This window comes from Gracilinanus agilis, chromosome 1, assembly GCF_016433145.1.
Source record: "Gracilinanus agilis isolate LMUSP501 chromosome 1, AgileGrace, whole genome shotgun sequence".
NCBI classification, from domain to species: Eukaryota; Metazoa; Chordata; class Mammalia; order Didelphimorphia; family Didelphidae; genus Gracilinanus; species Gracilinanus agilis.
This window is the reverse complement of record NC_058130.1, coordinates 161,758,891-161,785,689: the sequence shown is the minus strand read 5'-3', so window position 1 is coordinate 161,785,689 and position 26,799 is coordinate 161,758,891. Positions and strand designations below refer to the sequence as shown.

The 26,799-nt window shown below is 40.2% G+C and overlaps 1 protein-coding gene across 1 annotated transcript in view; it reads right to left on the bottom strand.

Moving 5' to 3' along the window:
* IDNK (IDNK gluconokinase) overlaps positions 1-16,653 on the bottom strand; it is a 46,483-nt gene extending 29,830 nt beyond the window's left edge. The window contains exon 1 of the mRNA XM_044678038.1: positions 16,399-16,653. Coding sequence (XP_044533973.1) covers positions 16,399-16,653 — 255 coding nt within the window. The remainder of the gene's footprint in view (positions 1-16,398) is intronic.
* Between the last annotated feature and the right edge of the window lie 10,146 nt (positions 16,654-26,799).

Genomic DNA, 26,799 nt, shown 5'->3' with positions numbered 1-26,799 from the left:
AATATTCCTTTGGGCATCTCTTTCAAGAGGTGATCAGTGGATTCTTTCAATTTCTATTTTACCCTCTGGTTCAAGAATACCAGGGTAGGGGGCAGCTGGGTAGCTCAGTGGATTGAGAGCCAGGCCTAGAGACAGGAGGTCCTAGGTTCAAATCCGACCTCAGACACTTCCCAGCTGTGTGACCCTGGGCAAGTCACTTGACCCCCATTGCCTACCCTTACCAATCTTCCACCTATAGGTCAATACACAGAAGTTAAGGGTTTAAAAAATTAAAAAAAAAAAAAGAATACCAGGGCAATTTTTCTTGATAATTTCTTGAAAGATGATGTCTAAGCTCCTTTTTTGATTGTGACTTTCAGGTGGTCCAATAATTCTTCCAGATCTATTTTTGTTTTTTTCCAATGAGATATTTTACATTTTCTTCTATTTCTTTGTTCTTTTGATTTTGTTTGTTTCTTGATGTTTCATGAAGTCAATACCTTCCATTTGCTTAATTCTAATTTTTAAGAAATTATTTTCTTCCATACCTTCTCTTGCATTTGGTGATTTTACTTTAAAAAGTTCTTTTCTTCAGTGAATTTTTCACCTCTTTTTCCATGTGGTCAATTCTGCCTTTAAGAGTTTTTTTCTTCAGTAAAATTTTGTATGTCTTTTTCCATATGGCCAATTTTGCTTTTTAAAGAGTTTTTCTTTTCAGTGGACTTTGTCCCTCTTTTACCAATTGGCTTATTCTGTTTTTTTTAAAGTGTTATTTTCTTCAGTATTTTTGTGCCCCCCTTTACCAAGTTTTACCTTTTTTCTGTACCTCTTTTTCATGGTTTTTCTGCATCACTCTCATTTCTTTTCCCAATTCTTCTTCTATCTATTATATTTGAGTTAAAAAATCCTTTTTGACTCCTCTATTGACTTAAAAAAAAATCTTACCTTCTATCTTAGAATCAATATAAATATTAGTTCCAAAGCAGAAAAGTGGTAATTAGGGCTAAATGACTTGCCTAGGGTCACACAAGAAGTGTCTGAGACCAGATTTGAATCTGTCTCTGGGCTTGGCTCTCTATCCACTGAGCAACCCAGCTGCCCCCTCTAATAACTCTTTTTGAGCTTGAGACCAATTCACATTTTTCTTGCAGGTTTTGGATACAGCAGTATTGACTCTATTGTCTTCTGAATGTGTTTTGGTCTTCCTTGTCACCAAAATAACTTTCTATGTTTTTTTTCTTTTTGTTTATTCATTTTTTAGTGTTTTTTTTCCCCCTTATCTTTTTACTTGACATTGTTACAGGTGGGCTCTGTTCCCATTCCAAAGGAGGCACAGTTTCATGCTTTAGGTTCTTTGTGCAGCTACTTTCAGAACTAGCTCTGGGAATCTTTAAGTTTTCACTTCTTCCAAGGTGGTATGATCTATGGAGAGGGGTGTTTAACACTCTCCTTGCTGGGTTCTGGCCCACCTTGGAACTGTGACTAGCATCTCCTGCATCTTTGGGAATACAAACACTTGTGTGCTAGTGTTCCTCCTCAGCTTGAGACTGGGACCTAGGACACTGACCTGGATGTGTGTATAGGCAATGCAAGAGTCCTACATTTAGAACCAGCAAAGGGAACCCTGGATATCTCCTTCTGAGTAGGTGTTCCATTACCTTACTGTCTGTGGCTGAGAACTCTGGAAGCCTTTGCTCCTGATTCACCTCCACCAAGGTATATACTAGCTTTGGAGGTGGGCCCTAATTTGAGGTTGGTTTGCACTCTACTCCTACTCCGGTATTAGAGACTGCCTGCTGACCTTCTAAATTTTCTTGGCTTGAAAAATTACTTCACTCCATCCTTTTGTGGGTTCTGCTGCTCTAGAATTCATCTTTGAGGAATTATATCAGTTGTTTGGAGGTAACTTGGTAGAGATCACGTATGTCTATGTACCTTCTCTGACATCTTGTCTCTGCCTCTTGTTTGAAATGAAAATGTTCAGAGAAACTTCCAGTTAATGGTTTCCCTTCCAGTTTTACCTTCATGAAGACAATTTTTTTTATGAAAACACAACAAAATCTCCCATTGATTTTATATAGTCAAAACTATTTTATCTTCCATGATCTCTTCTATTCAGAGATGAAAAACCATTTCTCTATCCTATTGCCTGCAAAGCTATTTTTATCTTCTGTTTCTTCTTATCCTCAGTTGAAGATCTCACCTCCTACCATTCACCATTAAATTCTCTCTCCCAATATTTTTATGTCAATGCCTTAAAATTTTTTTTAAATTTTAATTTTTAAAGTTTTAATTTTTACATGGTTACATGATTCATGTTCTTTCCATCCCCTCCTCTCATCCCCCTCCCATAGCCAATGCGCAATTCCATTGGGTTTTACGTGTCATTGATCAAGACCTATTTCCATATTATTAATATTTGCACTAGGGTGATCGTTTAGAGTCTACAACCCCAATCATATCCCCATGAACCCATGTGATCAAGTAGCTGTTTTTCTTCTGTGTTTCTACTCCCACAGTTCTTTCTCTGGATGTGGATAGTGTTCTTTCTCATAAGTCCCTCAGAAATGTCTTGGATCATTGCATTGCTGCTAGTAGAGAAGCCCATTACATTAGATTGTGCCACAGTGTATCCGCCTCTGTGTATAATGTTCTCCTGGTTCTATTCCTTTCACTCTACATCAATTCCTGGAGGTCTTTCCAGTTCACATGGAATTCCTCCAGTTTATTGTTCCTTTGAGCACAAGAGTATTCCATCACCAACAGATACCACAATTTGTTTAGCCATTCCCCAATTGAAGGGTATCACTTCATTTTCCAATTTTTTGCCACCGCAAAGAGGCTATATTTTTGTACGAGTCTTTTTCCCTATGATCTCTTTGGGGTACAAACCCAGCAATGGTATGGCTGGATCAAAGGGCAGGCAGTCTTTTAGCGCTCTTTGGGCATAGTTCCAAATTGCCATCCAGAAAGGTTGGATCAATTCACAACTCCACTTGCAATGCATTAATGTCCCTATTTTGCCACATTCCCTCCAACATTTATTACTTTCCTTTGTTGTCATGTTAGCCAATTTGCTAGGTGTGAGGTGGTACCTCAGAGTGTTTTGATTTTCAATGCCTTTTGATATTTATTCTTGCCTTAATGAGGTGTCATTTCTTGCTAATGCTAACTCTTTATGTCCTTTCATTCCAATATTTTCCAGCCTCCCCCCCCCTTATTCTGTCAACTTTTTCAGTCTCTCTCTGACTACACTGTAGTATTCCACATCCTTAATACAACTCTCCCCTGACCTACCTTATTAGACTTTCAAGCTATGGCCCTAATCTCCCCTTCTACACTCAATTAAAACTCCTAGGTGAAGTTGTCTTTCTTTCTCCGATTCCTCTCTCTGTTCCCCACTTCTCAACCCTGAGTTGTCAAATCAACGGGCTGTCTTAAAGGTTACCAATCTCATTGGTTAAGTTTCATGGTCTTTTCTCAGTCTGAGTTCACTGTAACATTTGATATTTTTGCCTATTTTTTCCTCTGAGTTTTCATGTTACTACCCTGTTCAAGTTATACCTGTCATGGCTTTTTCTCTGCCTTCACTATAGCCCACTGTATTGGTTGTAAAGCTGTCTTGGGACATCACTCTGTAATCGTACTTGATCTCATTAGCTCCCATGAGTTCCAATAACTACATAGCTGACTCCCAGATTTATAAATCTAGCTCCCTTCCCATATTGGCAACTACTTATAGGGAATTTTTAATTGGTTGTTCTTTGGATATCTCAAACACATGTCCACAACAGAACTTATCTTTTTCTCCCACAGTAGCCCTTTTCAGAATATCCTTATTTTTTTCCAGAGGTGATATTTACTGTCTTTCTAGTTATCCTTGATTCTTCACTCTCTCACCTTATGTACTAGTCATTTCCTGAATCTTTTCACTACTACTTTGCCAATGTCTCACACCTTTCCCTCTTTCTGGACTCAGCAACTACCTTAAAGCAATAATTTGTCACCTCATTTCAACTATTGCAATCCCCTTCCCCATTTTGTCTCTCCTCTAATCCATTCTTCAAACAGTTGCCAATGATTTTCCTAAATTAACTACCATGCTAATTCGCTAATCATCATGCAAAGGATCCTTATTTAATTCAGTCTAAAATTATGTTTTGTTTTTTAAAGTTGTTCAGAAACCCCAGTTCTGCCAGACTAGCCTCCTTGGTGTTCACCACCAGCATGCCATTTCCCATCTTGGGTCCTCTGTGTAGAGTACCTCATACCTGGAAGGATTTTGCTCCTTCCATGTCAAAATTCATTACTTCGTTCCAGAATTAACTCAAACACTCCCTTTTACACTTTCCTTGATTCTTAACTCCTATTTCTTTTTTTTGTGGGATGCTGGGGAAAATTTATATCTCTAAATGCATACATCAATGAAAGAGCAATAAATCAGGTATATTTTTAAAAAACAGAATATTGATCTGTTATTAAATTATAAAATTGTATGTGTATGTATATGTGATATAAAATCAAGTGTCACTTTTTACTTAGCTGGTATAGAGTATAAAAATTTTAGATTTAGATTTGGATGGCTTTTTGAATATAATATAAACCCCTCCTTCAATTTTGCAGATGAGAAGATGGAGATACAAAAAAATTAAGGGCCAGATCTAGGATCTGAATTGAGGCCCTCTAACTCCAAATGTAGCATTCTTTCCATTTATTTTTTCTTTTTTTTCCCCTTAACTCCCATTTCAAACAACTGATGCCTTTTTCCACTACCTTGTATTATATTGTGTATATATCAATGTAAATTTATATAGATATCCGTTTTCCTCAGGAGAATGTAAGTTCCTTGAGGACAGTTACTTGCATTTTATTTTTGCCTTTACATCCATAATACTCACACTGTTCCAGGCACATAATAGGTGCCTAATTAACATTTACATCTAAGCATTTATAATTTGGATAAGCTATGCCAAGATAGCATGGCACCACTTAGAAAAAGAGGAGTGGGGCTAAGTGGCACAATGGAGGGAGTGCCAGTAAGACTCATCTTCATGAGTTCAAACCTGATTTCAGACACTTAGTAACTATAACCCTTAGCAAGTCAGTTAACCCCAAATTGCTGACCCCACCATGCCACTGTCTTAGAATTAACACTATGGCAGAAAGGTTATAAGAAAGAAAAAGTCATAATATACACGAACATCTTTAATGTCATAAGAACTACTTTAGAAGCATCTTGGCCCCCAGTGAAGAAATGTATCCATGACCATTAATTGTGAAGAAGGGCTATCAACCCCCACTTTCCAGAGGTACTGCATTGCTTTGCCAAATCTTCCTCGATGAATACAAAGGTTTAGTCCATTAGAGGGCTATTCACATGAACTATCAGAGAATATACTAAGGCTACCTCAGCACAGGAGTTGTAATCACATAATCAAAATCCTCAAGATGATGCTATTCATGCCAATTTCTCAATTCTTTCCATATTATGATCCCCAACCTCAAGAATCACTTTAATACAATGGTTGTTGCATTACAAAAGAATTTGTTCTTTAGTACTTTTTTTGTCCAAGGCTTAATTCATGTACAATTTGTTGCACTTTTCCCTTGCCAGGGACAGACCATATATATTTGCATCACCCAACACACTCAGTATAAAGATATCAGGGTTGAGACTATCCTTGGACCTCATTCCAAAGATAAAGACTTCTTGGCTTCCAGGCTTGTTGGAAGCAGTTTGTCTAGACAGATAAAACAAAACTCATCATGATATTTAGTAGCCCCAAAGTGGTCCATAAGACCATTTTTAAAACCTTTTTTCAGAAGGTTTTACAGTTTAGATCCTTGTTTTAGGATATAGGTGCTGCTAGTTCATGACGGTATAAAAATTCTTAGGTCACTTATGGAGATACCTCACACTTTTTGGATGTAGGATTTAGAAACTGGAATTGGAGAGACAGAGGAAACGTCCATGATGGTCAATGAGGCTGGACATCATTAGCATATACAAGGGTTAGATGTCATATTGTCTTTACTCTGGTGTTAGCATCTTTGACTCAGTATATTGACTAACAACTGGTTTGAGGAAAGTGGTTGCAGTATTTTGGAGAAGAGGAGTGGGAATCACTTAGGTTTATCTTGAAATCTTCCTTTGAATTATTTCCACATAATCCGGGTAGGCTCTGACTGGATTACCATCAATTATCCAGACTATATAATAAATTCAATCAATTGTTTCCTTCCTGAGGAAAGAACTTGTGTTCTTATCTATCCTTTTATGTAGTCATCATATGTTCCAAAATTGGCATATGCGTGCATGGGTACCAGTGTCTTTTTGTTCAAGCTCTGTCATTAGATCTCTCCATAACCATTTCAGGAGCCTGGCATAAAAAACAGAGTTAGTCATCTCTGGTTTTATTATTATTATTCACAAGTGATATGGACATATAGAATTTGAAATCATCCTTTTCCTTCAAAATAGCAAACAAAAAGATGCTACCATAGATGTGATCAGAGAATTTTAGATCATCTACTAGAGCTGTGGCAACTTTATCCTCATGGTTAGAGGCAAGCCATGTTGTAACCATCCATTCATCATTTGGTTCCGTTTGGAGAACCAGACAGAACAGTACTGCTGTCTCATGATTAGGATACAGTGTTTGGAAATTGTATTTCTAGATATGTTGTTTATCATATAGCCTTGAATTTTAGAAAGAATTAAATATTTATTGTACTTATAGGGAAAGAATTAAGGTGTCAGAAAGGACCTCAGAGCCCAGTTAATATGCTTCAATAACTGGAAAATACCTCCTAAGGGGAAGGGGACTAGTATTTATTAACCACTTATGTACTAGGTATTTATCAAACCCAAATGCTTAATATCTCATGCCTCATGAAATATACCAGGTATGTACACATATCTATAACATACCTCAAGAATTATCATCTTACTACCTCCCAAAGAATATACTTACTGATGGAAGAGAACATCATCTCAACTAATAATATCGTTAGGTTTCTTAGGGCAAAGGTGGTATCCTCAAGGGTCATTGCTATGACTGCCATTGATAATGGATGCTGTCCTCAATTTCTGGGGGATAAAAAAGATATAAGTAGCAAGTTACTTTGAAAATCATACTCTGTGACCAAACAAGTGGTTCCTGTTAACAGATCTTACCCACATATCGTTAGGTATAATTTATCTTGTTATTCATCCACATTTCATGCAGCATCCTCTTATGAAACAATTTAACATTTACTTCCTATCAGTTTTTGCTTGATAATTCTTTCATCTTACCTATCCTGATTTCTAGCAAACCCATAGAATGTTCACACTTGAGCCTCCCTCTCATTGATCTATCCTTATTACAAAAAACCTGTTTACACAGTGGCAGGCCTTTGAGCTCCCCACCCCCCCCCTTTTTTAACAGCTCAAAGGGTAGACAGGTTGGATCAATTCCATTTCCAATGGTTTACTTTAAAAAATAAAAACCTTTGGGAAAGTTAGTCTAGATTAGGTTTGAATCTCGAACACAAACATTCCAATAATAACAATAGTTTACAGTTATATAGCATGTACTATGCTTTGTAGAATTCTTAATTTATCTATTTATCTAATTCTGTCCAAACTTGGTCCAATTTCCCTTATCTTGCAAGATTTAGAGATGTGTGGACTCATTTAGATGAGTTGGTAGCCATCTTTCCTTCTGTTTCAATATCTGTGATTTGCCTGCTTTTGACCAAGATGTTTTATAAAAACTATTTTCTTTCTCCTGAGATCTTTGGTAATTTGCCTCTTCCTCCGCCACCCTAACATTTCCCCTATTGCTCACTGATTCCTTTCACTTTGACCATGGATGGAGGTGGGAGTGTCTCCTCCTACTATGGAGAACTTATTTTCCCACCAATCTCAGTCTTGACCCCAAGTGACTTCTGAGGACATTTGCCTAAGCCTCAGCTGGAAGCCAGCCCCCATATCTTCACTTTTGGTTCAACCTATGTGTGCTGGTCTCCTATCCAGGTTCCCAGAATTCTTTAGCTGAGCAATGCTCATGCAGCTGTCCCAGGCAGAATATGCTTTTACTTTCTTTTACCTCCCCTATTTCCCCTGGGAGGAGGCCAAGAGAGGTCTGTTGCTTGTTGCCACAAAGTGGTGAGGGTGAGGGCAGGGTATATTGGCAGAGGCTACATTTGCAAGAAAAACAAGAACATAAGCCCTTGGGTTGGGTTGTGTCACCTGCTTGAATCTTGGGGCATGTAGAAGGAGGATGTGCCAAATGAACCCATTAGAGATTAGTCTTCTCTGTTAATTCATCAGGTCAGTACATTTTAGAATTCTTGATGCCTTAGCCTTTGAAGACAGAAGCAATTGCTTTACTTTTTGAGGGGAATTTATTTCTGAGGAATTTTTAAAGTTTTTAAGGACTAGAGAAAACCACTTGTCATCTGATGACTATGTCTTTTTTAAAACCCTTACACTGTCTTAGAATCAATACCATGTATTAGTTCCAAGGCAGAAGAGTGGTTAAGGGCTGGGCAATGGGGGTTAAGCCACTGAGCTACTTAGCTCCCCTATGCTATGTCTTCTTCAAACTGTAGGTGACTGAAATTTGATTTCTCACAAGATTTTTTTTGATTACTGAAATTTGCTATTTATTGCAAAATTAACAAAAAGGGAATTTTAATGAAGAATTAATGATACATGTCCTTTAGTTCTATTCAGCCTCTTAATTATATAGTTATAGTACTGGAATGTTAGGCAAGGTGGTAAGCATATAGAAAGAAGTAAACTTTAAAAAAATCATTAACCGTTTAATAACAGCATCACATTGAGTACTATTGGCAAATGACTTGACATGTACAACTCAAAAAATTGAAACATCCATACTAACATTCACTATAATGGAAATCCCAAGCCAATAGTGAAATTGAAGCTATAATTTTTCAACAATGGCTTATAGGATCTCCTTTTAGAAGGAAATAAAAGAGTGAGAGTTTATCTTTAGGTACATAATTTACCTTTTTGTGTTATACCAGGCTATTCTCACCATGAAGATAGTCATAGCTCAAGTAGCATCATCTGTTATGGAGAAGTAGACAGTCATATGTGATAAGATTCTCCAATTTCAAGCAAAGCTTTATACTCTTACTTCAGCGCATATGTGAAAGTTGGTTAGATGTATTGAAAACATATAGCTAATTTAAAGTTTCTCTCCTGACTCATGAAAATATTCAAGTGGGACTTTTAGGAAGAGAAGTTATTGAATATGGTGAGCATGGAATTGTACCATACAAAATGAAATTGACTGTATTTTATGAGACTGGTACTGACTCATTTTGAAATGGCTTCTACACTTAGGCATCATTAGATCCTTTTGTTATATAAAAGACCAAGATTAATGCTGTTAGAAAGTGACATCTGACAGACTGAAGGTTAACAATTTGAACCAGCCATTTGCCTTGAAAAATATAAATGAAAAGAATCTTAATCTAAAGAAGATAAATGAAAAATATGATTTTTGCATTGGCAGCAGTCTACTCTTTGAGATGGTCAATCAGCATGCTTTTTTAGGACAGTGAAAATCAACAATGGGTTCAGAGCTGGGCAGAAGAAAGTAAGCTTCATTGAATTTCAGTGATCTCATATTTCAGCTTTTAGACAGGGATACCCAAGTTATATTGATTTCCTCAAAATATTCATAAAAAGATAGTTGATGCATCTGCTATATTTTTTAGGGATGATTTTGATCCTAAGTTACTTTAACCATTTTATTTTTTCTATTTCTAAATGAACTCAATAATTTCCAAGATCCTATCTATCTCTATGATGTCATGGCATTCTATATGGGTAAAAAGAATATCTGCACTGATGAAATCATAGCTTCAGAGTATTTCATTATAATTCCTTTAATCTCACATTTTATTCCCTTCCCATGTCAAGTAGTTTATTTTTTTATTTTATTTTATTTTATTTTTTTTTTTAAACCCTTAACTTCTGTGTATTAGCTCATAGGTGGAAGAGTGGTAAGGGTTCAAGTAGTTTATTTTAATACAGACTTTATAAAAACTTAACTGGTACCAGTTCCTGCTGAGAATTGTTGGTCAATAGTCAAAAGCTTCTAGTTTCTCATTTCTAAGAAACATTAATTTTAAGTCTCATTCAGCATTTGTTGTCATATGAGGCAGGTAATAACAGGAAAGCACTTCTATCCAGAAGGGTTATAATTAAGAACTATGTTTATTTCCAATACCAGGGTACCAAGAATAGATGTGCCAGTATTCTATCCAAGAATATGAAATTGGCTTTTTCAATAATGTGAAATTAGTTTCTGTTTACTCAAAGACTAAAAATTCTGAGAAAAGAATAAAGGACAAGTATTTTCTCTCAGAGGCAGCAGGAAAGCTAAGGAAAGCTTAATGGGGACACTGCTTTTATTGAAAAGGGGGAAGGTTTCTTCTGTCAGCTAGGTGGCATACTGCCTAAAGAGCTGGATCTAGCATCAGACTGGAGTTAAAAATCCCACCTTATACACTTGCTATTTGTGTGACCTCGATCAACATTCAACCTCTCAGCATCATTTTCCTCATCTGTGCAATAGGGATAATAGCACCTACCGTTCAGGGAGTTATGTAGACCACTTTGCAGAACAAAGTGCTAAATAAATGCTAACTATATTTTTATTCTCACTGAAAGGAAGAATTTGAGGATAGCCTGATTTGTGACAACATGCCCATCAATAAAGTTTCTTTCTACAACTGAATCTGTAAGGTCACAAGGACTCAGTTCTCAGACCCAAGTTCATGACAAATGATGAAAATCCAAGATGACAAAGAAAATTAGCACTTCTTGGCAATGATTTGCTGCCTCTTATTTCTGCTTGCAATGACTAAATATTACATAGACTACTACACTTTGGCCTACTTCTACTGAATATTCTGCAACCATGTCATTAAGAGGGCAAAGAAAAGAGACAGTAGGATAAGGAATATCTGCCTCATACATCCCAATTGTGGTATTTGTAGAATCAGATTCTGAAAGTTCACCATTGGAGAACTCAGATGGGATCAGTGGCACACTGTATCTGATAGAGCTGCTTGTTAAATTTTCAGTGGGAGCATTTAACACCTCAGAAATGTGCTAATACTGCAAATTAAGGCTTCATTTATTGGTTTGTTAACTGTCTAGACTCAATTACAGAGAAAATGCTAATAATGCAGATTAAACATGTTATGTGTTCTCCACTCCTCCCCACCTCCTAGTCAGTTGTTAAACTTTTACTAGCACGCTCTTGCCTCTGAATTCATGTATTTGAATCCCCTTATTTGACAAATGAGGAAGCTGAGAACAAAGAAAGTTGGAAATAAGAGACTTGGATTCAAATACTACTTTTGAACTATACTTGTTATGTGGTATATATCATTTAACTTCTCTAAGATCTTGGTTTCTTCAGTAAAATGAGGATAATATCTAGGGCAGAGATGGACAACCCTTTAGAGATAGAGTGCCAGGTCCAGGTACCCCAAGCCCCCACCCCCAGACCAAATGCTATGTCCATGCCCCAACCCCACCAGAGACCACATTCTGTGCCCCTCCCCACACTGAGTGCCAGGCACACTCTGCTCCCCCCTCCCCCCTTACTTCACCCAGGGGAGGGAGGAAGAAGCACTCCCATTGGACTTCTGGGCAAGGGGGTTGGTGATGTAGTCAGGCTTGGGGAGAGGTGAGTGGCACAAGCACTCTATTCTCCTCCCTACTAGTTATGTGAGCTATGATCTCCTCAAACCTAGCTCCTCTCCAAAGTGGAAAACGAGGGGACCTTGAGAATTTCCAAGTACACCCTCTTTAGCCACTATTCAAGCAACTGGAAAGCCATTTCAAGGGCAAAGCTTTGAGAAAAAAAGAAAAATGTGGGTAGGATAAAAAAAAAGCAAAAAGGCCCACTTACAAGAAAACCCCCTATTTATAGGAAACATTATTTTCAGATTAAGTGACATCTTCCTGACACATTCACCCCACCATATTCCAGACTTCCTGAAGGGGGTTTCCTCCAAATTAACCTTTTTAGCAAATGGTCAAGGGTTGAAGTCAGGTTTTAATCAGGATGTAGGGCTGATTGGGAGATGCTATCTTCCAGAGTTTTTAGGTCACCTTTTCCCCTCAGGCAGGCACCCCTTTGAATGCAGACTGGACAGGTTGGGTCAGGGGATTAAGAATGCAAATTAAAACCCAAGTTTGCTTGTGAAAGAAACTGGGGAATAGCTGAAGAAGCTATTAGCCTAGCCTTAGGTTCATACAACTTGTTCCTAAATCACTAGACTACAGTTTTGAGCATTTTAAAAGTACAAACTCAAAAGACATCCCCAAATCCTCAAAATACTTTATAATAATAAAGACACTGGTTGCTTCTGATAGTAAAGACACAAATGTTTCTGTCTTACTCAGGCCAATTAAGGTAATTAAGAGGCCACTGTATTCTGAATGGGGTGGGGCAAACTTGTTCTGTAAGGGATGCTGTCTTGAAGAGACCTGCTTACTAATTCCTACTGGGGAGAGGGGGGAAGGGGAGCAGCCCAGCTAATTCTGTGCTGCAGGGACAGGCACCCTGGGTCCTTGGCATGCATGCCTACAGAGAGGTCTATGTGTGCCATCTCTGCTACACATGCCATAGGCTTGCCATCACAGATCTAGGGTAGCTCAGAGCTATTTTACAGGTTTCAGAGAATCTCAACATAGATCAGTCTCTCATATAACCAAGATCTGGTGCTAGATAATATTTCTAGATGGTTATTTTCTAACATCTTTGGGTATTTTATGGTTATTCAGCATGCATATCTTCATTTAGATCTTACCTGTGGGCTGCATGCCATCATTGAACTGGTATACAATACTGATGAAAGTCTCTGGGCAAGCATATTTCACTGTAATCTTCTAAAGGTTTTCATAACCTGAACAATGAAGCAGGGCTGTGTGCTAGCTCACTTATGCCTTTTAGCATGTTTTCCAAGATATTGTTGGATACTTTCAATACGGATGAAAATGCCATTCAGTTCAGCTACATACTTATGGTAAACTAATTTAAAAAGGCTACAAGCCAAGACCAAAGTAGGAGAGTTGGTGAACAACTTGTTGTTTGCAGATGATTGTGCATTCAATGCAACTTTAGAGGCTGAGAAACAATAGAATATGGATTGATTCTCTGCTGCTTGTGATAATTGACCTAACAGTCATCACCAAGAAAACAGATGTCCTCCACCAGCCAGTACCATGCTATCCAGATGAGAAAACATTAGTCACAGTCAGTGAAGAAATTTTGAACACTGTGGAAAAGTTCACTTTCCTTGGCGGCATACATTCCAGAGATGTCCACATGGATGATGAGGATGAGGCATGAATTACCAGAGCTAGCTCAGTTTTGAGATACTCCAGAAGAAAATGTGGGAGAGAAGAGGTATTAGGCTGTATACCCAACCAAAGGTCTACTGGGCTGTTGTGCCAACTTCACTGTTGTATGTCTAATCAAACTTGGAGAGTCTCAGTCTTTCAGCCAGAAAATGGAACCATTTCCAGTTGAACTGTCTTGGGAAGATCCTGAAGATTACCTGGAAAGAAAGTATCCAACATTGAGGTCATCTCCAGAGCTGAATTGCCAGGCATCCAAACTTTACTGTGGAAAGCACAGCTCCAGCAGGCTGGCCATGTAGTCTGAATGCCAATTAGAAGCTTACCCAAAAGACTATTTTATGGGGGAAATCTCAAGGCAAGTGTTCACCTGGAGGTCACAAGAAGCGGTACAAGAACACTCTTCAAGGACTCTGAAATACTTTGGTATTGAGAGACATGGGAGACATAGGTACAGGATCAGCCAGCCTATTGTGCCTGCATCAAGAAAGTTTCTGTTCTCTGAGCAAAGCAGAATCACATAACTAGAAAGGAAAGGTGAGCTGTGCAAATCCAGCGCCATCTCCATCCCAAATGTTCAAACAGACTACTTGTGGTAGAGACCTCCTCAACTCATACTGGCTTCATCAGTCATAGCCAAACACATTGTACCCCAACCCCAACACTGATCTTGTTATGGGGTGCAAACGGTAAACCCCTGGGTTCGGGAAGGAAACCATTCTCAAGAATGAGAGGACTCCAAACTTAGCTTAAAAGTAAAAAGAAAGATTCGTAAAATAGGATTAATGGCCAGCAAGACAGCATGAGTGGAATAGCCATGGGAGGCTGCCCCCACGTTCTCGCCCTTTTGTATCCTTTCCTGTAGTGTGTACATGGCTCCCGGCACTCAGTTGGTGCAGGGTCTGAGACCCTCAGGGGCTAGACTGCCCAGGTGTGTTCCAGAGGTGTATCTCTTTGTCTATCTCAACTCAAAGGAATTCCAAAGACTATGGTCCTTGCCTTGGGGGTCTTGAGGGCAAGAAGGGGGAAGGGAATTCCCCTGCTCACAGCCTGCCAGAGTCAAGGGGTACAGGGTCCCTGCCATCTCTGCACAATGCCCATGTCATCTCCCCCCCTCTCCAAATATCTAAGGGAAAAGGGACGAAGGTCTCAATCTTCTGTAGCTTCTTCAAAGCTGGGTATGGTTGTATAGCTGGCCCTGCCTATGTTGGAGAGAGAGAGAGGTGTTGACTTTAGGCAATGTCCAGAGATCCAGGCTGGGAGTGGCATCTTCAGTGACTCGAGTGACAGCTTTTGTCCTAAAAGCAACTAGAGAAGTGGCAATGTTAAAAAAAAACGCAGGATTTAAATCAGGGGGTTTTCTGCCCAGCTGGCAAGATTAAAGAAACAGAAAGTGTAAGAAAAGGAGTAAAAGATTTAAGGGAACCAGGAGGAAAGGGGACAGGGGTCTACCCATTCCTGAGCATCCTTAGGCTTGTTCTTCTGGCAGAAGAGGAATTTGAGGTCCTCCAGCGGCTCACAGGAATGAGTGACATCTGTTCCCCCTTCACCACCTGCTTCTAGGGGAGGTTAAAGGGTTTAATAGGAGAGGTATAAGTCCATGTGTTCTGCCCCTCTAATTTTACCGCTGTGGAAGTGGACAAAATTAGGGCCCCATCGGGGTGTTAGTTGGTTCGATCTATTCTAGGTTTTCAGGTATACCAAATCTCCAGGTGTGGCTGGGTGGAGGGATTCCTCTTTCTCCTCCCTTGAGGGTTTGGGAAGGATCTGGTTAGCATATCCCCTCCAAAGCTGGTGGATCTGCCCGAATTGTTTAGAAAACCAAACAAAATTGTGAATAATTTCTGTATCTAAAAGAATATCAGAGGTTAGAAAGGGTCTCTCATACAGCAGTTCAAATGGGCTTAGTTTGATTCTAGTAAGGGCTATTTGGAGAGCTTGGATCCAATCAACTTTTGCTTCCTCACATAGCTTGGTGAGGGATCTTTTTAGGGTCTTGCACCTTTTGCAAAGTGGCAGGTGGGTGAAATCGATCTGCCAATCCTCCCCTGGCGATTCCCCTCTCCTTTGGATGGGCTTAGGGAGAGGAGGGGGTCTGGGAGCTCCAGTGCTGTTACTTTGAGCCACTAGCCTCAGATCAGGTCCCAGGTACAGAGCTAAAACGCCGAGGGCAAATTGCTTTCTCTCATCTACAAATCCTAGGAATTTTAAGGTGAAAATTGTGACCATGACACAGGCAGCCTCTGATGGGCTAGAAATCAAGAGGTCATCAACGTATTGTAAAATGGAGCTGTAAGTCAGTTTTAGAACTCTAGGGTCTTTGTTGAGGGCAGCCCCAAAATAGTGCAGGCTGTCTCTGAGGTCCAGTGAAAGAGCACAACGCCTGACTTGTTGGGATCTGGGGTCTGAGGGGAAAAGCCACTCAACCACTAAATGGAATCTACACTTCCGATGTAGAGGTATGCAGAGGAAAACATCTTTCAAGTCAATCATAGAAAACCCTTGAGAGTTTCCTGGAGTCTGAATTAGGATTATATATGGGCTAGGGACAATGGGGTGCACAGAAATTATTGCTTCATTAATATGCCCAAGGTCTTGGACCATAGGCCAAGTCCCATTGGGTTTTTTCACTGGCAGGAGGGGAGAGTTAAGGGGTAACTGAGTAGCTCTTCCTGGCAGGCCTTGATCCCAAATAGAAGGTACTTTCTCCCAGATTTCTGATGAGATAGTGGGAGGTCTTTGCAAAGGAGTGTCTAGGGATCATTTAGTTGAGATAAGGGAAAATTTAGAACTTAGCTTCTTCATTATGTCTCCTCCTAATAAAGGACATATTGAAGAAGGGTTGGCCAGAAATGTATGTTGTGATAATCTGTCCTCATGGGCACCGGCTAGGGTGTCCCTACATCTAGGTATCTCCCCCCTTCTCCCAATTACCTGATGCTGCAAAGGCAATGTAGGACCATTGTGTGAAGGAAGGGCAGAAAAAGTAGGTCCCTTTTTGAGAAACTTAGTCTGCTTACCTTCCACCTCAAGATTAACTCTGGGTTCAGCCATTGTGAGGGAAACTGGGAGCAAGCCTGCCCTCGGGCACCCCTTTTCCGAGTCTCCAGGAGACTGGAAGATAGGGGGATGCCTCTTGGGTTGTCGGGGTCTCTGCCAGGAGGGACACTGACATTTCCAGTGTCCCCATCGTCCACTGGCTGGGCACGGAGACGAGGGTGGTCTTTCCTTCGAAGGACACTCCCGTGACCAATGCCCAAACTGTCTACAGGCATGGCAAGAGCCCCTCAGCTTCTGCCCACGGGTCAGGGTCTAAGAAGTGAGAGCGGCTACAAGCAGTCTCTCACGGGTGTGTCCTTCCTCTGTTACCTGGTCCCTGTGAAACACCTTAAAAGCAGCATCTAGTAATTGCTTAGTTGGAGTCTGGGGTCCCAGATCCAGCTTTTGCAGTTTCCGCCTGATGTCTGGGGCTGACTGTCCTATAAAATGGAGGCGTAAGATAGTTGCCCCCTCATCAGTGTCCGGGTTGACATTTGTACATTGTTCACAGCTTCTACTAGCCTGGACAAGAGAGCAGGATTCTCCTCTTTACCTTGAGTAACTGCCCTAAGTTTGCTGTAATGCACTCGCCTCCTAATGCCTCTCTCCACGACTTGGAAAATGCTGTCTAACATGTGGTTTCTTTGCCTACTGGTGGCTCTCATTTCCATAATTCCATCCAGGGTCTTGTAGGGGGACAGCAGCAGCGCCAGGGACCCCTGTCCACGTGCCACCGAGGGCTTTCTCATCTACTGCTATGGCCAAGTCCCAGATTCGCTTCTTTTCGTCTGGGGTGCAACAAGCAGCAAGAATGATGTGCACGTCTGACCAAGATAGATCATACTGTAGGGTGAGGGATTTAAACCCTTCAATGAATCTGGTGTGGTTCTCAGAGTACCGACCCAACTTCTCCTTAATCTGGGCTAGATCTCTCATGGAAAAAGGAACCTGGACCCGAGCCAAGCCCTCTGGTGAGGGCACCTCGGAGCCCTCTCACCATGGCTCAGTGGGCTCCGGGTGTGGGGTGGGCTAGGCTGAGGAATGGAGGAAGTGCTGGGCAGTGGCAGGTCAAAAGGATATCACAGTTGGGAGTGGCTGGGGACATGGCCTTGGGCTCTGAGCCCAAAGGGTAAAGTGGAGCTTTTGGAGCTGAGGGAACAAAGGAATCTGGGGTGGATGGAAGTTCTGAGGAGGTTGGGGGAAGGGGAAGCTGTGGTGATGTTATCTCTGTTTCTAAGGGAGGTGAAAGTGCCATTTAATGTTAAGTCCTCCAAATTATCCTCCAGGCTGCTCTTCCCAGTAGGGGCAAGCAAAGGTGTTGTGAGGCAGAGCCTCCTAAATTCAGGATTTTGGATCAATTCTACAAAAATTCTTATATAGGGAAATGCTGTCCATTTCCCTGTCCTCATACAAAACAAATCCAATTGCATGATGGTATTAGGATTTAGGGTGCCATGGATAGGCCATGCCTCTTGCTTGTCCAGGCTATAACTTGGCCATTTTATATTACAAAGAAAAGCCAGTTTCTTTTTTCCCCTCAAGTTTTTTAAAGCCAATTTGTCCCAATTTACGAGTATAAATCCCAAAGGGGAATCCCGGGGTACGCTCTGTCTCTGTCCCATAGTGGTATGGAAAAAGGGCCAAACCCACAAAAAGCAACCCAGAAACCTGCAACTCAGTCCCTGAGGAGAAACCTGCAACCAACTGTGCGTCCACAGAAGGTGCCTGACCTGCTACTCAGTGTTACACACACTGAGGAGAACACCCAGAACATACACTGGGGGAGAACCTGGGTAATGGCCTTACGTTATGTACCCTATGGGAGCGAGAGGGAAGAGAGGACCCATAAAGATTTCACCGAAAAAATGGGGGTTTCAGGAGTCCAAGAAAGGTTCCTTCCTACCTGAGAAGCTATGTCCTCGTGAGCAATCCGGGAACAGGAGCAGCTTCCAGGAGAGCCAAAAACGTTGGGCGCCAAACTGTTACGGGGTGCAAATGGTAAACCCTTGGGTTCCGGAAAGAAACCATTCCCAAGAATGAGAGGACTCCAAACTTAGCTTAAAAGTAAAAAGAAAGATTTATTAGTAAGATAGGATTAATGGCCAGCAAGACAGCACGAGTGGAACAGCCATGGGAGGCTGCCCCCCCCCCCCCCAGCCCCCCAGTTCTCGCCCTTTTGTATCCTTTCTGGTAGTGTGTACATGACTCCCTGCACTCAGGCACTCAGTTGGTGCAGGGTCTGAGACCCTCAGAGCCTAGACTGTCCAGGTGTGTTCCAGAGGTGTATCTCTTTGTCTATCTCTACTCAAAGGAATTCCAAGGACAATGGTCCTTGCCTTGGGGGTCTTGAGGGCAAGAAGGGGGAAGGGAATTCCCCTGCTCACAGCCTGCCAGATTCAAGGGGTACAGGGTCCCTGCCATCTCTGCACAATGCCCATGTCAATCTCATAAGTCTTCCTTGAAAAATGAAGGATGAACTCATGGGTTAGTCTTGATTAAAAATTTGATCTTCTTTAGAAGATACATCTGAAAAAAATAGGAGCATCGTAGGATAGAAGAGATTAGACTAGAAAGTGTCTAAGATCATTAATAGTTTGAAATCTTTATTTTTTTAAGCTGATCTATGACTTCACTGATAGAGAACTCCCCAATGAAGAAACTCTGTCTACAAGGACAACTATTGAGTTGGTCAGAGAGTTGAATAGAAGTACTGAGAAATTAAGTGGCTTGCTTTAATCACAAGGCTACTAAGAATCAGAGGCAGGATTTGAATCCAAGTCTTTACCCATTATCCCATGCTGCAGTTCTCCACGATCTATTTCCAAGCTAACAAATGGGAATGGCCCTCTGTTCTGGGAAGTAAGATTTAGAAAGATGACCTTTAGTTGATTAGCTTGACTATAAAACCAAATGCCAAGGATTCAAATAATTGTTCTGCCAAGTATTTGACCATCTCCTGCTCATTTGCAACCAGATGTCGAAGTAGTGACAACAAGCCTGAAGGATAATATAACCTACTTAATTTAGTTTGGTTCTGAAATGAACATGCACACACTTGAGGAGAATCCCCGTTGAGGCAATTTGACCAGATTAAACACCTTCCTTTAAAGGGAGGAATAGAGACCGCAGAGGTGACTGAGAAATTCGTAGCTGTAACCCAGAGGATCTCCTTCATTGCCTATCACTTTATCTTGCTTACTCATGACTGGTATAGTCAGAGGTACCAGAATTTTGCTTCTATCCAATTGGGTAGATTTATAAAAAGTTGAATCTCAAAATGGTTCTCCTGAATGTAACATAGCACAAGTTCCAATAGGAGCCATTTGGGTAGGTTTACAATCTTGGCAGAGTCAATCAGCACCTCAGTGGACATCTTATGTGCCAGTATCATATCATGAGTCAGGACAGAAGAGGCCCAAGTACTTATCACAAATCAGTATATGACCTGGCTTCATTTCATCATTATTTTTGACCTAGCTCTGTTGATACACTTGAGTACAAACTCCCAGCTTTACAGATCAGAAATTCCTCTAACTCACCTTAGGAAAAAAATCTTTGATAACTATTTCCATATAATTTTCTTTGTTAACTATATTAAAAAAACATTATGAGAAGGGAGGCTATAGACTCTAGATTTCCAGAGGCACATGATACAAAACTTCAAGAATCCCTGTTTTATAGACTCTTGGGACCATGAGAAGCTGAGTAATATATATTAGAAGTAGAATTTGAATCCAGGTCTTCCTGAATAAGACCAGGATACTACTAATTCGTTTTATTTATTTAAAACCATCACCTTCTGTCTTAGTATCAAGTGTAAGACAGAAGAAGGGCAAGGGCTAGGCGATTGTGGGTGACTTTCCCAGAGTCATAGCTAGGAAGTGTTTGAGGTTGCATTTGAACTTGGGTCCACCCAACCCCACACTTGGTACTTTATCCACTGTACTACCTAGCTGTCCCCTAGTTATATTTCAAAAGGATAAACTAAAGGTCGCCATAGTGAGAATCAGCCTATGATTGACTTAGAAAGATTAAAAATAATACCAAACATCTAAGGAAATAATCTCATCAGTGCCTGGGCTGAAAAAAAAAATGGAGACTCTATAGGCAAGTTAGCCATTGGTTTTCCTGTTTAGTCTTGGGTTGTTACCAATTTATACACAGTCCAAAAAAAACCCCCAACTTTGATTTTACAATTCTCCCATACAAAATTATATATCAGGTTAATAAACAACCTAAGGAACATATGTTTGATAATGATCAGGAACAGGGAAGAGGTACAGGTCTGGTGAGGCAAGTCTTTCACAGTTTGCCAAAAATTATCAATAAAAGAAGGTTGTTTGATTCCTAAAGCAGGGCTGCCTGGAGGCTAGCTGGTTATATTCAGTCCTCATTCATGGGACATAATCTTGCCCAATGTCCTGGGGAATCCAGGAGAGCATGGCCAGCTACTTTCATCTTCTTTCCCAACGTAGGGAACTCTCCCCTGGACCTCACTCACCGTGGGGGTTAACCTCTTTTCTAGGCTGGGAAAAAACTACAACATGCAGCAAAGAGCCCAATACAAGGTCACAAAAGAATTTGAATTCTCATATTATGGGTTCAATTTCAAGTTACTAAATAAAAAGGTTGATATGATAGTGTAAACCAAGCACTTTTTTTGGTATTTCCTACTGTGTTTCCAAGCACCATGCTAGGCACTAAAGCCCAGAAGTCTCTATTTCCAACTTTAGTCTGTGAAACAAAGAGAAGACAAGCACTTGGGGGAAGATAGGTAGATCAGTGGCTAAAGAACCAAGACTAGAGACAAAAGGTCCTAGGTTCAAATCTGATCTTAGATACTTCCTAGTTGTGACACTCTGGGCAAGTCATTTAACCCCCATTTCCTAGCCCTCGTTACTCTTCTGCCTTAGAATCAATAAATAATATTGATGTTTAAAAAAAATACAAGCAGTTATTCATACAGTGCTAACCACTTGTGCTATGGGAGTTTGGAAAAGGAAAGTCATCTATGTGGGCTAGAATAATCAGGAAAGTTTTCATGGAGCAAATAAAACTGGACCTGGACCTTTAACTCAATAATCAGCATCTACTGTGATGTTAAGTACAAATTTGAGATAGGTTGTCTCTATTCTAACAGCTGTCATCTAAGATGGGCAACATTTGGATAGTGGTTACCAAACTTTTTTGGCCTACTGCCCCTTTTCCAGAAAAAAATATTACTTAGCCCCTTGGAAATGATTAAAAAAAATTTTAATAGCAATCAATAGGAAAGAAATGCACCCGTGGCCATCACCGCCTCCCTGGATCGCTGCAGCACCCACGAGGGGGTGGTAGCGTCCACTTTGGGAATCACTGGGATGAAGAGAAAGAAGAAGTGAAGACCAAAGGAACAACATTCTCTAGTTAGGAGTTAGAATGACCATGAAAAAGGAGAAGATATAAAACAATAAGGATTTTTAATGGAAGACCCATATTTGACATTTGGGGGGTGGGTGGGAAGTAGCTAGACCATTTCTAACAATTATGTCCTTGAGAGCTTTGATTGGAAGGTAACAAGGAAACCCCATCAGTCTTTGAGAAGAGATGATAATCACCACTAGTATTTATGAAATCCAGATTTGTAGAAATAGACATAATTGTAGCATCTAAGGCAGAATTAAAAGGGAAACAAGCTAAAGATAGGGAGACTTGGTTAGGAGGTGATTTGAGTAGCCCTTACATAAACTTAGTAACTGATGAGGAGTTGGACTATGGTGGTAGCAGTGGAATTAGAGGGTGGGGGAAAGTGAATTGAGTCATTTAAACAAAAGAACAAGACTTTCTATCAAATTAAGCATAAGAATATAAAGGACAACTGAGATTTTAAAAGTATAAAGAAGAATTGAGCATAAATGAAAATTGAGAAAAAGATTTTTAAAAATTCAATTTTAGTTTTTAGTTCCAAATTATCTTCCCCCTCTCCTCTACCCATTGAAAAGGCAAGGAAAACTAGAGTTCAGATTTTCCAGTTTGAGAGGTTTAGTAGAGGTAGTGCCACTAACAAATGAAAATTTAGTGGAAAAAATATGGGAAGACAATTTGGCTTCTAGGCATGTTTTATTTGAGACAATTTTGGGACTTAAGTAGAAGTGCCTCATTTGTAATTATAAATATGGGGCTAGAACATGGAAGGGTAGAGAGGGCTAGAAATAATGACTTAGGAGTCATCTTTGGGAGGAAAAACTTGAAGCTATGGAAGAGGACTAGCTTATTCAGCTTCAAGGAAGACTTTGATATTTATAGTTAAAGCAAAGAAAAAAGAGGCAAAGAAAAAGGATAGTAAGATAGTGAAAAGGGAAAACCAGGAGAATGGATGTAGTAGAAGCCAGGGAAGAAAGCCTCAGAAAAGTTAGCATTAAGTACTACACAGATGAAGATGAAGATGAAGACTGAGAAGAGACCATTGAATTTTGCAAAAGAGAGAGTCATTGACAATTAGGGCAGGCTCACTGTGAAACTGCCAAGTAGCTATTAGTTATCTTTAGTATCCAAATCTCCACTTTCTAGAGATTATCTTTACAAATTCCAGGTACCATTTATTCCCACCTTCTTCACACCTTCCATTGTCAAAAGTTTCTCTCAAGAAAGCATTCTGTAAACTCATTTACACTGAAATATATTTAATGATGGGCATCTAGGGGTTAGAGTACTAGGGCTAGAGTCAGTAAGAATCAAGTTCAAATCTGTCCTCAGATTTTTTTCATTGCTAAGAAAATCCCAAATAGGATCATGGAAGAATTGAACCCAACTGAACACCAACAAAAATGCTTAATGATGGTTCTCCAAATTTCTCCTCTGGGGATAGTGCCCATTTTGGCAGGAAAAAGCCTGGGCATCTGTGGAATTCTAGACACCAATGAGTTAAGTAGGGGGAGTAATTTTTTAAGAGGGACAGAGGAACATTTTCCAACATCCTGGAAATAAAAGATACACTATATAAACAAGTTACCACTTACTTACTAATCCAGCTAACTTTGCAACTTTTAAAAAAATCCATTTCAATAGAAGTGATGTCAGAGCCAGGTTGCAGCAGATCAAGGCCCAGGGAAGCAGGAGTCAATAGCTTATAAGGTTGATGTGTTTGCTATCCAAAGGATGGAGAGAGAATAGATGTTTGCTGGATCGAGCACTCTTCTTCCCCAATGAGATGGATCTTTTCTTGCAAACCTTCTACATTGTCTTGTGACAGAAAGTTGTTTCACCTCATGTTTTTGTTGTTCCGCTGACCCAGAGTTTGTTTAAAGGTATTTTTAAAGTAGTTGTTTGAAGATGAATTTGGGAAAACTCTGCAAGTTCCTTCCTTATTTCAATATCTTGGCTCTGCCTCCCACAGACATTTGCAAGAAAAGTCGTGGAACAAGTTATTTTTTAGTTTTAAATTTTCTTCGAGAATGGAAAGAAATATTTCAGGAGAGAAGCTACTGTCTTATAACTCTCTTCACTTTCCTAGCAATCGCCCCCCCCCCAAAAGAGGTCTTTTAATACTTTGGAAATTGTGCCCCACTTTCCCCCCCTTCCCCAACCTGTTAATTGATACCTCTAAAAAAAAAAAAGCTATGGTTCCATAGCTGCCCTGCTTAAGTGGCTTCCAATTGCCTTTCAGATAAGATGGACTGTTCTTTTGGTGGCATATGTGGCATTGTCCTTCCTAGTCTGGCTCTCTTTCACCCCTTCCAGGCTTAATGTACTTAGTTATCTGTGTATTTTACCTACAAGGAAAACTGACCTAGTTCTGTCAAAATGACATTGCATCTTCCATCTGTCTTCTATCCCTCTTGCTTGAGAGGAACACCTTTTCTACTGTTGTCTTGAGAGAGAGGGGCAGAGTCCTTATTTTATCTTCACAACAGCTGTGGGAGATAGGTGGACTCACATTTTTTAGCTAGAGTGTAGCTAAAATAACTTAAGGCTGGATAAGAACAGAATAGGTCAGAGACTTCATGGAAGAAAGAGGTGGTAGAGAAGGAAGACAGCTTTCAACAGATCCAGGTGAGGAGGCAGTGCACGCTCCAGGAATGAGGGCAGGGAGGGAGAACAGGACAGGACCTGTTTGGTAGTCCAGGATACCTAGATTACATGAAGATGAATAATAGTATAAAATACACAAATGAAGAGATTGATGGGTGCCTCTGTGAGGGTGTCTGAAGGGATGATGTCAGGAGGGGAAGGCTCCAGTGTCAGTTTGAACTTTTGTTGTATAGGCAGTTACTGAAGATTTTCCAATTAGAGAGTGACATGGTCAGACCTGTAGATTAGGAATATTTAATTTGATATCTGAGTGAAGGAAAGAGAGATTTATTAGGGGTTGTTATAGTCAAGGTATCAAATCATGATGACCTGAGCTAGAATGGAAACATTGAATGGAGATTATTGTCAAGGTCGCATTTATTTGACTAACTTTTATTAGAACTGGTAGCACTCAATACCTACTTGGATATTGGTGGTGATGAAAAAGAGGGAAGGGAAAGGAGACATGGGGGGGGGGTAGGGAGGGAGAGAAGAAAAGGACTTATGGAGGTCCTAAACTTGAGGTCTTATGGGAAACAGCTGGAAATGGTTTAGCAATTAATTGGAGTTATGGAACTATTAGTCCGGGAAGGGATTTGCAAGTTGTCTACATCAGGTGAAACTTGAAGTTATGAAAGCTGAAGGGTACAGGAAGGGAAAGAAAAGAGGAGATATAACTGTTGTGAGGGTTATTTAGCAATTAATTTAGTAATAGTGTTGGACCTAGCAGGAAGGGCTGGAGGATTCCAAGATGGAATGAAGGAGCAGGAAGTAGGGTTTGTGCTCTGAGAGAGACTCCATTAGTGGGTTGGGGAAGCAGGAGTAAGATATCTCAGAAAAGGAATGATTAGATAAGTGATTGAGGAGATACTAGTATCGTAGAAGCCAAGAGAAGATAGAATATCAATAAAAACAAGTGGCTAACACTTAAATACTATAGCAAGAAGAGAGGCTAAGCTAGATTCGACAATCAAGAAGCTATTAGTGACCCTTGAGAGAAGAGATTCAGTAGAATAGGGAGGAGGAAAGTCAAGTTTATGGGCTTGAATTAAGTGGGTTTCAAGAACCTTCAGCTTCTTTTTGCTTCAATTCATCTATATGGTTGAAGGGGTCAGACTATATTACTCAAATTTATTTCAGCTTAAAAGTCCAGATCCTGTGAAAGTGGGGAGTAGATCTGGCATTTCTAGAAAAACAATAAAAGGGAGGAAAGCTAGTAATAAAATATATTGGCAGCAAGTTTTTTTCCCCAAAAGCTAAGGAAGGCTGAGCAGATTTACAGACAAAGGAGGACCTGTGAGTAAATTCAGGGGATACAGTTCACATATAGGGGACCACTTGGGCAAGAAACAGGTAGAACCAACAAGCAATCTCATTATTTGTTTCTTATGTGGTTACACAAGACAGAAGTTAAAAAGCAGCCACTGTTTCATAGACTATCACATTTTAAAACTGTACCTGTGAGGGGGGCAGCTGGGTAGCTCAGTGGATTTAGAGCCAGGCCTAGAGACGGGAGGTTCTAGGTTCAAATCTGGCCTCAGACACTTCCCAGCTGTGTGACCCTGGGCAAGTCACTTGACCCCCCTTGCCTACCCTTATCACTCTTCCACCTATAAGTCAATACACAGAAGTTAAGGGTTTAAAATAAAAACGAACAAACAAAAAAAACCAAACTGTACCTGTGAGAATTTGACAGCTAAGAGGCAGTGGATAGAATACTGGACCTAGAGTCAAGAAAATTCTGCCTCTGACATTAATAAATTGTGTGACTACTTGCAAGTCACTTGACTTCTGCCTGCTTCAGTTTTTTTCAACTGTAAAATGGGAATAATAAGAGCACCTTTCTCTCAGGGTCATTGTGAGGACCAAAAGAGATATTTCCCAAAGCACTATTATAAATGCTAGGTGTTATTTTATAGCCCTAAGACATTCACAATGATAATAGAATTAGAAAAATACTCTATATGTTGGGTAAGGATGAAGTGATACTTGGAATTATCTTACATGGGTTACCTTGCCTTTTGGTATGGCGACGCTACAAACTTGTGCTTTAAGCCTAAGATGGGGACTTTTTTTTTTCCATATGGTTCTTAGAGATTCTGTTCCCTTCTGAGGTCCAGAACATTTTTCCTAAAAGCCACTAGAGGGAGAATTAGGACAAGGAGAACAGAAACATACTCAACAGGTTCATTTGCTTGCAGCCCTGTCCTCCCAGTTTAGTCGCTTCCTAATTTCTCATTGGTTTGCCTCTACTTAACTAAATGAAGAACATTTACAAAGCAGTTTAATACGTGCCAAATAACGTACCAAATGCTAGGGATACAGATACAAAA